Below are 12,373 nucleotides of genomic sequence, written 5' to 3' on the forward strand. Positions count from 1 at the left end.
ATGCATTATTAACACATTACTAGCTGGTTCATAAATATGATTATTAAAAAAAACCAAAATCTGAAATTTCTATATATAAAAATTATTTGAAGTAAAGGTAAGAGAAGTTTATGTCACTCTGTTTACTTTCAGGACAATGAAATTGTATATATAAACAATGAGCCAGCCATTCGCCTCTCCTAGAGAATTTCTCTTTAATTGGCAAAAAATATCAAGCTCGACAGCTGTAGTCGCTTAAATGCGGCCAGTATCCAGCATTCAGGAGATAGTGAGTTCGAACCCCACTGTCAACAGCCCCAAAGATGGTTTTCCATGGTTTCCCATTTTCGAACTAGGCAAATGCTGGGGCTGTACCTTAATTAAGGCCACGGCTGCTTCCTTCCCACTCCTAGCCCTATCCTGTCCCATCGTCGCCACAAGACGTATCTGTCGGTGCAACATAAAGCAAATTCAAAATGAAAAAAGTTGGCAAAACAATTACGAAGTTCATCAGATGGAGGTTTGATCAAAGATTGTTTAAAAATGAGGACGTAAGAATTTAGTCCAAATCTGATAAAACAATATGAATCAGTAAACCCATCAAGATGGACTGTGAATTGATGAATTCAAGATCTTAGCGAGTAAGTACGGGTTGTTACTGCCTGCACATGCCTGCTTTACACCGTCATACATATCAGTCAACATGAAAATGAAAATCCACAGCCTGTTTCCAGTCATTCAACCGGGTCAGGAATGGAACGAATGAAGCTCCCATCTAGCGGCGAGGATAGGAATTGTCCCGGCTGTCGAAGCCTGTCGGACACTTCTGGGGCAATGATTAATGAATGACAGATGAAAAGAAATGATACTGGAGAGTATTGCTGGAATGAATTATGACAGGGAAAACCGGAGTACCCGGAGAAAAACCTCTGCTTTGTCTAGCACAAATCTCAAATGGAGTGACCGGGATTTGAACCACAGAATCCAGCAGTGAGAGGCTGGCACGCTGCCGCCTGAGCTATGGAGGCTCACATAGCAGTCTACATACTACGTTAAATTACATCAAATAATCATTCCCATACGAATCATTGCTGTACGTCTCGCGTTGTTCGTGCATGCACAGAAATGGTGTCCCGATATAAATAAAGCATGGCATCCTCCCATCTCCTTGCTTAGTGTGTTGCTGCTGGTAGACAGCTAGCTACAAGACTTTGTTGTAATTGAAATGGGCACAGTGGCAGATGTATAGCAATACACACACTGTCACTACCCATTCACATCCTTCCCCCTCCTTTTCAATACTGAAGTGGCGCAGTGTTGATTGTTTGTCAATATTTTATACTCAACATAATAATTTGCAGACAGATGCAACCATTACAGAGGCATCACGCTGTTGTCACACTCAATGAAGCTGCTGGAAAAGATCATAGAAACAAGTCTTAGGATGATAGTGGAACCTTTGCTTGAGGAAGAACAACAAGGGTTCAGGAAAGGTTGAAGTACTGTGGATCTTATCTTTGCAGTAAAGATGCTGACAGAAAAGTACTGGGAATACGGAAGAAATCTTGTGATTGCATTTGTGGACATTGAAAAAGCATATGATAGTGTTTCTCGAAACAAGATATGGGAATGTCTGGAAGACCTAAAGGTGCCAAAGTACTTAATTGACAAAGTCAAGATGCTATACCAGAAGTGCTACAGCTGTGTCCAGATAGGCAACGGACGATCAAAATGGTTTGAAACAAAGAGATGTGTCCAACAAGGAAGTGCTCTGTCACCACTCCTGTTCGTAATAGTAATGGACAAGGTCATCAAATCTATCAAGAAAATGGACAGTGAACCAAACGCCCTGGTATTTGCTGATGATGTGCTTTTATGGGGAGAGACAGAAGCTGAAGTTCAGAAGAAACTTAATGAATGGAACAACACATTCAAAAATTTTGGACTGAAGATGAGCAAAACAAAGACAATGGAAATGACCATCAACAGGGAAAGAACAAGCTCAAATATATTTCTGGAAGGAGAAAAAATCGAATCAGCCTCCCACTTCAAGTACCTCGGAAGCACAATATCGAAAGACAACACTGTTAGGCAGGAAATACTCAGCAGGACACAGAAAGCATCGAACTTCTACAGTCAAGTCAGAAATCTCCTCTGGGACTGCAAAATACCACAGAAAGCGAAAACAATCATGTACCACACTTACTTCGTACCAATCCTCACGTATGGTTTAGAGACGTGTACCCTACTAAACAAAGACTTCAGTAGAATCCAAGAAACTGAAATGAGATTCATTAGAACCATGAACCAAACAACCAGAAAGGACAAGATCAGAAATGAAGTGAATAGGAAAGTAGCTGGTATTGAGGTTCCTATTATCAGTGTCATAAAGAAACGCAGACTTCAGTGGTATGGGCACATAATGAGAATGAACAGGGAAAGACCTGCCAGAAAATATTTCGACCTTAATCTCGTAGGAAGAAGACCACAGGGAAGACCAAGAAAACGTTGGATAGAGACTGTAAGATCAGATGTGGAGGGGAGAGGTTACAAATGGGAGGATGTACTGGATCAGAAGATGTATGAAGACAGAAGGAGATGGCGAGCGCTTGTACACCACACCCGGGAAACTGGAGTTGGGAAATGATGATGATGATGATGATGATGATGCAACCATCTGACGATTACTCTACAAGTTTATTAAATTAACCATTGTGGTTTGATTTTATAATGGTCTATATTGACTACAATGTCTACTCCAATGAATACACCTTTGATATTTAAAATCAGCCTTGTCAATACTTGGAGTTATTTAATTAATTATTTGTTATCACTTCATACACTGTACATGTTTCGAGGACCTTACTATCCTCTTCCTTAGCAGTTTCTTCACTCTACCAATTATCTCTTGGACCACTTTACTTATTACTACAGACCAAACACCAAAGTTCTAAACATTTCTTAATAGAAATCTGTGTCATGATTAAAATAAAATATATCACAAATGTCGTATAAGAACACTAAAACTACACTATTCTATTTACAATCTTCTTAAAATGTCATCCTTGTTTACTACCTAAAAATATAATCAATTTATTAATATTAGCATCTCTTAACATGTTTACTCAAATCTCCCAATTCAGAGATCATGTCAGTTAAAGGTTGCTGGTATTTCCATCTGTCCTCAAACACTCCCTAGAGTGGTAGCTCTTCACTCCAAAATATTGGACATTTGTGATATTAGGACATATCAGATCAATTGGATTCAGGAGGCCAGTTAGATTGCATAGCCATAGATCTTTCCAAAGCCTTTGATAGGGTGGAACATGGAATATTATTAAAGAAATTGGAGGGAAAATATTTCTAAATTCAAGGGTTCAGAACGTCAAAGTAGGAAATAATGTATTGCAGGAAGAGAAAGTTTGGAAGGGAAAAGCACAGGGTAGTATAATCGGTCCTTTACTTTTCCTAATATACGTAAATGATTTAGGGAATAATATAACATCAAAAATAAGATTGTATGCAGATGACATAATTGTTTATAGGGAAATAAAAACATGTGAGGATTGCTCAGAATTACAAAGGGACCTTGAGAGTATCCAACAATGGGTTGAAGAGAATAATATGAAGGTTAATGGAGGCAAATCAACTGTTACAACATTTGCAAACAGGAGTTTTAAAACTGAATTTGAATATACTTTGGATGAAGTAGTTATCCCTAAAGATGGCAAGTGCAAATACTTAGGTGTGAGATTTGAAAGTAATTTGCACTGGAAGGGTCATGTGGATGACATTGTTGCGAAAGTATACAGATCTTTACATGTCATAATGAGGCTACTTAAAGGATGCAACAAAGAATTAAAAGAGAAAAGTTACTTAAATATGGTTCGTCCATTATTGGAATATGCAAACAGTGTTCGGGATCCTCACCAAGAATACCTAATAAAAGAAATAGATAGTGTGCAGAGGAAAGCAGTAAGATTTGTAACAGGGGATTTCAGGAGAAAGAGTAGTGTATCAGAAATGTTAAAGGAACTTGGATGGGAAACTTTAAGTAAGAGAAGGGAGAAAACTAGACTTACAGGATTATATAGAGCCTATACAGGAGAAGAAGCATGGGGAGATATCCGTGAGAGGCTTCAATTGGAAAATAATTATATTGGCATGACTGACCACAAATATAAAATTAGAAGGAATTTTAGCAGAAGCGATTGGGGTAAATTTTCATTCATTGGGAAGGATGTGAAGGAGTGGACCAGTTTACCAGGGGTAGTGTTTGATCCTTCTCCAAAATCTGTACAGATATTTAAGAAGAGAATAAACAACAACAGAGAAAATAAATGAAATGTTAGAGGGCATTTGACCAGTGCAGGTTAATGTAAATAAAAAATGTGTGTGAATAAATTAATTCCATCCCTTGGTCTAAGGAGTTTGGACAGCCAAAGTAGGGGACTGCCTGTAGGGGTAAAGTACAGTGTGGTCTTCGAGGGCCCAGGGACCGCTACGGTAGCTGTGAAGGCCCTTCAGGAACTATGAAAAGTGATGGCAAAAGGGGCTCTGGTTAAGACGCAGCAGGTCGTTATGCTACTTAGGTTCCAGAATGGGTAAAAAAATAAATAAGTAAATAAAGGCAATGTAAATTTTAATCTTATACCAGTTGTATAGTATCATTTGAAGTAATTCCACATACTGTATATCAGTTGACTATATTTGTAAGTAGTACAGGAGATATTATAAGTAGAATTTTGTAAACAATATAAATTTATTAAGGTTGAGCTGTGTGTTTAATAGAAAAAATTGTTAGCATAAATTGTATAATATTGCATTATAGGAAAATTTCCTTCTCTTGTTAATTCAATATTTACTGCTTGACAATTATATATTTTAGTGTACCATTTGCCACTGAGGTAGACACCTCATTTGCAAATAAAGAGATTTTGATTTGATTTTTTGATTTGATATATTTTATTTTAATTATTTTAATTAAGAGATGTCTAGAACATTGGTGTTTGATGTTTAATAATAAGTAAAGAGGTCCAAGAGATAGTTGGTAGTGTGGAGAAACCACTGAGGAAGATGGAGTTTAATAGCAAAGTACATCAGAGGGGTTTGTGAAGAAAAAAACTGGTTCATGAGGAGCCAGTATGGATTTAGAAAGACATTTTCTTGTGAGGCACAACTGGTGGGATTTCAGCAGGACTAATCAGGTCAGTTGGATTCAGGAGGCCAGTTGGATTGCATAGTTATGCATAGCTTTAGACCTTTCCAAAGCATTTGACAGAGTGGAACATGGAATATTATTAAAGAAACTGGAGGGAATAGAATTGGACATAAGGGTTATACGTTGGATAAGAACATTTCTAAATTCTAGAGTTCAGAAAGTCAAAGTAGGGATTGCACAGAGTAATGTAATCAATCTATTACTTTTCCAAATATACACAAACGATTTAGGGAACAATATAACATCAAAAATAAGATTGTACACAAATGACATAACTGTTTATAGGGAAATAAATAACATTGAGGATTGTCCAGAATTACAAAGGGACCTTGATCGTATCCAACAATGGGTAGAAGGGAATAATATGAAGGTTAATGGAGGCAAATCAACCATTACGGTACATCATTTACAAACAGGAGCTTAAAAACTGAATTTAATTAGTTTGGTTGAGGTAATTGTCCCAAAAGATGGCAAGTGCAAATACTGAGGTGTGAGATTTGAAAGTAATATGCACTGGAAGGGTCATGTTGATGACATTGTTAGGAAAGCATACAGATCATTTCATCTCATAATCAGGATACTTAAAGGATGTAATTTGTAACAGGGGATTTCAGGAGAAAAAGTAGTGTATCAGAAATGTTAGAGAAATTTAAGTAAGAGAAGGGAGAAAATTAGACTTACAGCATTATACAGACCCATTACAGGAGAGGAAGCATGGGGGGAAACTCCATAAGAGGCTTCAATTGGAAAATAATTACATCGGCAGGGCTGACCACAAGTATAAAATTAGAAGGGATTTTAGCAGAAGTGATTGGGGTAAATTTTCATTCATTGGGAAGGGTGTTAAGGAGTGGAACAGTTTACCAGAGGAAGTGTTTGAATCTTTTCCAAAATCTGTACAGATATTCAAGAAAAGAATAAACAGCAACAGAGAAAAGAAATGTTAGAGGGCATTCAACTTGTGCAGGTTGTGAATAAATTAATTCCATCCTCTGGTCTATGGAGATTGAACAGCCGAAGTAGGGGACTGCCTGTAGGGGTGAAGTACAGTAGGGACTTTGAGGGCCCTGGGACCGCTACGGTAGCTGTGAAGGTCCTTCAGGAGCTCTGAAAAGTGGTGGCAAAAGGGGCTCTGGTTAAGACGTAGCAGGTCATTATGCACGTTAGGTACCAAAATGGATTAAAAAAATTATTAAAAATGCAATGTAAATTTTAATCTTATAGCAGTTTTGTAGTATTATTTGAAGTAATTCCACATACTGTATATGAGTTGATTATATTTGTAAGTAAAGAAGAGTTATGTAAATAATAAAAATTTATTAAAGATGAGCTGTGTGATTAATAGAAAAATTGTTAGTGTAAGTTATATAATACTGTATTTTAGGAAAATATCTTCTTCTCTTGTTAATTTAAAATTTTGTGCTTGATAATAATGTATTTCTGTGTACCATTTGCCACTGAGGAAGACACCTCATTTGCAAATAAAGTGATTTTGATTTGATTTGACAGTAAGGTCCTCAAAGCATGTACGGTGTATGAGGTGATAACAAATAATTAATTAAATAACTCAAAGTACTGACAAGGCTGATTTTAAATATCAAAGGAGTATTTCTTGGAGTAGAGATTACTCTACATACACACAGTAAACATAATCATATCAAAATATTACTTTGTTATTAGCTACATGGGTGTAATCCAAACAAAAGGGTATGAAATTTGGTCATGAACTTCTGATAGAAAATTAATTAGGTCCTCAGTTGGTTCACAGGAAAATCCAAATGCTTCTGAAATACAAGTAAATCATTTCAGTAACACCTATGGATGACACATTCAATGCTGTGGAGACGAAGTTCACGGAGTCTGTCTTGCGTCATAACATTTCATAGGTAGTCATAGGATATAAACTTCATGGTTCTGATCCGTGTTGAATTGTGATTACAATATAATTATTAAATTAATGTCGTAATGGTCCACCTTTCAATACTGTAATATGCAATATTCTAAAATTACATTAAGTAGGGACTAGTTTCGGCCGGGGCTGGCCATCTTCAGCCATAATGTAAAACATCTGATAACTAAACAAATGTACATGCACACAATTGACATAAAACAAATGAAACAAATATATACAAAATTGACATTAAAAACTGGGATGAAATTATGAGCAAATTTGAAAATAACTAGGTTCTAAATTCTTGCATCTTCAGTATGCTCATCATCGAGACTCTTCCATGTATTAATATTCACAGAACTGTTAGTTCTAATACTAATAATCATTACTAATTCAATTGTAAATGGGAACTGGTAAATGTTGATCCCGTAGTTCATCACCAAATCTATTTGAGTGGTGTTAGCCGTATGCAAGTCATTGGACGCTGCTGTACATAACCACCAGCTGACGGAGAACTGCTAGATGTTGTTTCAACATCAATCAAAGTAATAAAATGAGATGCTCTTGTGGTGCTTGTTAAATCATGTGCCGTCCTGACAATGACCAACAACATTTCAGCATTACAGTCAAAGAAGGTATGGAGATTAAATGTATTTCGAGGAACGAATGTGTCAAATACTTAGGGGTAAATTAAGCAGATACCATGTTATTTGATCCCAAGAAATCAATGACACTCCCTCAGCAGAAACTCAGCTCGTTATCATCCTGTCCCTGGCTTCATCCGGATCAGAAGTTTTCAATTCTAAATTCTTCAGTATGCCCTACGTTGACTTACCAGTTTCTCTGCATTCCTACAGGTAAAATACCACGGCGATTTCTGGAAGATGCTGATAAACTCGTTAAGAGTACACTAAAGGAGATCTTATCCCTTCCTACTGACACTCCGGATTCTATGATTTACTCAGATAAACGGTACAAAGGGTTAGGTGTTTTTAGAGCAAGCTGGGAAACCTTGATTTAGAATATAAACAGCTGCAACATTCTGAAACGGGAGGAGAACCGATATGTTGAAGCCATCAGAAACCTAGACGAAGAAATTAACAGATGTTTAACTGAGTTAAACGTAAATGGTAAAACTGAGGATATGAAGAACAGACATGGTGAGTATGACACCAAGAAACTCAGAAACAAATTACGAGAATCTGAATTTGAAAAATGGTGCCAGTTGAGAAGTGAAGGTCAGGGCACTCCTGCAAACCGCTGGGTTAGAGACCATAATGGCCTTTCTAGCATGGAGTGGGGAGATGCGATGAAAATGGCATACAACGTTGCACCTGTAAGAGCTGTACCAGGAAGGTCCCTTGATGGTAACTGCTGCAGAAGATGTAGTGAGACTGAAACATTACCTCATGTCTTGGGTTCCTGTGCCTTCAGTGAAGCTCTTCGAAACACTAGACATCACAACATCAGGTCATCCATACCAAAGACGCTCCGTGAGAAAGGATATCAAGTCCATGAGGAAGTGCATGGCATCGGAGTAAATGGCAGCACAAGAAGGATTGATATGATCGCAATCAAAGGGAAGAAAGGATATATATTAGACCCCATAGTAAGATTCGAAACACACTCCGACCAACCAGACGAAGTGGACCAAGAAAAGAAGTCTATCTATCAGCCTACAGTGCCGTATTATAAGAACAAATACGAACTGGACGACATAGAAGTGAGGGGTCTCATGATCGGTGCGAGAGGGACAGTCCCTAAGAAGACGGTAGAACTGCTGAAGACCTTTAACATCAGTACCAAGGAGTTCATTGACAGGGGGCTGAAAGTGCTCAGGGGTTCTCTTTTGATACTCAGACACCACTTATACTCGCCAGACTGAGACATAATTTACTTATTTTATTTTTGAATGAAGTTGTTTGTGTATTCTTTGTCTTTGGCAGCCTCCAAGTGGAGGAAGATTTTTATAAAAAAAGGGGGGGGGGGGGCAAAATACAATGCAGACCAGACCTTACAGTTGGCAACGTTGGCCCACAGATTGCTTTGCCAGTGTAGCCAATATCACATTACGGACACTACGTTTTATTTTATGATTTTATCTTCGAAAGTCGGTGCGGTGTTAAAAATTACTTATAAATATATATATATACAAACGTATCACACACAACAGCATAACCACTCTGTATTGCTATTGCTATGAGATGTATTTTTTTTTAATACGATTTTTTTTTTCACTCATAACGATGTTAAGTTGGTTATTTGCGAATAGTTCTATTCAGTGTCACCAAATAAGTAATTTTATCGTTTGATATAGGAGCTATTGGATGTTCTCTCCTGTTAATACTTTATGGTTTTCATGTTATTGTTTTTAATATTTATAACTTTATTTGAAGCCATAAATTACCCTACTGTTTACTATGAGTGCAGGAATTCAGCTATGTTTCGGAATCGTGAGTTGGTAATGCCAGCTGTTGGTGTGCAACTTGTTTCGTCTGTTTCTGTGGTAGGTGTGTACCGGCGGGATGTAGAGAGACATGCGAAGAATTTCGTCATCTTTGGATTTGTTTTCAATAAAGTGGTAGTCTAATAAGCTTTCAGTAATTCTAATAATGATTCCTATCGTCGTTTCAAGGTGGACGTTTTGTAAATCAAATTTTGTGAGTTGTGTGAAGCATCTTCATTCTGCCTCGAATTTCGGTGTTGTCCCACTTGGACTCGAAACTAAAGTTTTACTCCAGTGCAGATTGACAGCAAATGCCTGTAGAACGTTTAATGTGCCCCCTACGTTGCTTGATATAGGTAATGGCAGAACGTTTAGTGGATTGTTTAACATTGCAACCACCGGAATATTCCAACAGCACTGCGTTCGATCATTGAGTACCAAAACTTCCCAAGGTATTCAGGAGAAGATTTCGTCACTGCAGATGAAGAAACGCCCTCTTCGAAAGAAGAGACCTACGGCTGGGGAAGAAGATGATGGAATAAAACCTGGTGTAAGGCCAAGCTATGTATTTCAAGACCTGTCCTTGCGGACAAAGTACCTGATATGGATGAGTTAGATCATGCACTTGTGTTGTTAATAATAGTAATAATAATAATAATGTTATTAGCTTTTCGTCCCACTAACTACTTTTACAGTTTTCGGAGACGCCGAGGTGCCGGAATTTAGTCCCGCAGTTCTTATACGTGCCGGTAAATCAACCGACACGAGGCTGACGTATTTCAGCACCTTCAAATACCACCGGACTGAGCCAGAATCGAACCTGCCAAGTTGGGATCAGAAGGCCAGCTCGTCAACCATCTGAGCCACTCAGCATGGCACACATGCACTTGAGTTGGTTTAGAAATGGATTACAGTGATATTTACGTACACCAAAAGGGCCTCACGACTTGTCATCTAGGAGGTATCCTTTACAAGGAGGGAGGTTGCCCAGTATTAAGTTTGCTATAAATTTATAAAATTTATAATGTTACATTCACTCTTTTAATTAAATTAATTGATTAGGTGACTTAAATTATCTTCAGTTTTTGGGAATGTATTTTTCCTTTGTCATCACCGTTTTCATGCCACTGTTTCAAAACCGATGGTTAAGGCACTGGCCTTCCGTCCCCAAGTTGATAGGTTCGATCCTGGCTCAGGCTGGTGGTATTTGAAGATTCTCAAATACTGTATCAGTCCCATTTCGGTAGATTTACTGGCACATAAAATAACTCTTGCAGGACTAAATTTCGGCATCTCGGCATCTCCGAAAACTGTAAAGTAGTTAGTGGGACGTAAAGCCAATAACATTATTATTCTTTTGCGAAATGGTACTTATTTGCATCTTTCCTGCACAGAATTTATCTGAGAGCACACAAACACTGGATGTAGTTTTTCCATGCACTTGATAACATCGATTTTCTTTTTAACGGATTTTTAAACGTTTAGATTCCATGGGAGCAAAAACAAATAACTGATAAGTGAGTAAATAGAAAAATTTATAGTATATGTTGAATTGGTTGTGGTAACTGGACTCTGGACCCATCAGTCAGGCAACATTTATGACTTTATTTATTCTTGTACGTGCTTCCGGCTAATGGTACTGGAGGGCTAGCAGGTACAGTGCTAAAGTACGGATCCCTTCTTGTCTTCTTGACAATACAGTACATTTCTGTTTAGTCCTCGAAACTAACATTCCCTTTTTTTGGAACGCACAGTACAGAATATTAGGTCTCAGAATCTTAATTACGAGTATGTCTGTAGTAAAGAGATAAAGCAACCTTTAGGGTTCACAGAGAGCTCCATATCTGTAAACGAGAATTGATTTTATAATTAATACAGTTGAGATATAACAATCTGTCCATATCTTGGTAGTGTCCATAAGGAGATTTTTCACTGTATTTTATTATGTGTGAAATTTGAACATTAATATTTAAACACTTTTTACCTGCCCCGCAGTGAATAAATCTCCACTATCAGTGGCTCCTGGTACGTGTCCATCCCTGTAACCACATTCTAACTTGTGTGACTATTTGCCATTGTCATTGCATAGGCAATTGGTGAAGGCAGAGTCCAGTTAGTAATGAGTAGAGATGGTTGATAAATCACATGAAACTAGAAGAATATGGAATGAGAATTAATAAGAAGAAGACCAAAAGTATGATAATTGGAGGAAAAGGTAGAAGTTGTCATATTAGTATAGGAGGAGAAGAAATAGAGCAAGTCAGTAACTTCAAGTATTTGGGAAGTATGATCAGAGATGATATGTATTGCACAACAGAAATTAAGAAAAGAATTGCCATAGCAAAAGAAGGCTTTAGGAAAAAATCAAAATTATTTTGTGGACCACTAAACAAAGATTTGAGGAAAAGACTTGCTAAGTGTTACATTTGGAGCATAGCGCTGTATGGCGCAGAGACTTGGACATTGAGAAAGAAAGATGAGAGAAGATTGGAGGCACTAGAGATGTGGGTATGGAGGAGAATAGAACGAGTGAAATGGGAAGACCGGGTAAGGAATGAGGAGGTATTACGAAGAGTTGGAGAAGAACGAAGTATTTTACAAACCATTAGAAGGAGAAAAATGAACTGGGTTGGACATTGTTTGAGGAGGGACTGTTTACTGAAAGAAGGAATAGAAGGAATGGTGAAAGGCAAACGAGGAAGAGGAAGGAAAAAATATCAAATGTTGGACAATATCCAAGGAAATAAATATTCGGACATGAAAAACTTGGCGCAAGACAGGCAACAGTGGAAGAGGTTCATCCCATGACAAGACCTGCCATAAGGCAGAATACCTA

General features: G+C 37.7%; 1 protein-coding gene across 1 annotated transcript in view; it reads left to right on the plus strand.

Annotated features, from left to right (window-relative positions):
• Positions 1-9,603: 9,603 nt before the first annotated feature.
• The window catches only part of LOC136886845 (required for meiotic nuclear division protein 1 homolog), a 32,637-nt gene continuing 29,867 nt past the window's right edge, over positions 9,604-12,373 (plus strand). Inside the window, exon 1 of the mRNA XM_067159691.2 lies at positions 9,604-10,087. Coding sequence (XP_067015792.1) covers positions 9,704-10,087 — 384 coding nt within the window. The 5' untranslated portion in view covers positions 9,604-9,703. The remainder of the gene's footprint in view (positions 10,088-12,373) is intronic.

This window comes from Anabrus simplex, chromosome X, assembly GCF_040414725.1.
Source record: "Anabrus simplex isolate iqAnaSimp1 chromosome X, ASM4041472v1, whole genome shotgun sequence".
NCBI classification, from domain to species: Eukaryota; Metazoa; Arthropoda; class Insecta; order Orthoptera; family Tettigoniidae; genus Anabrus; species Anabrus simplex.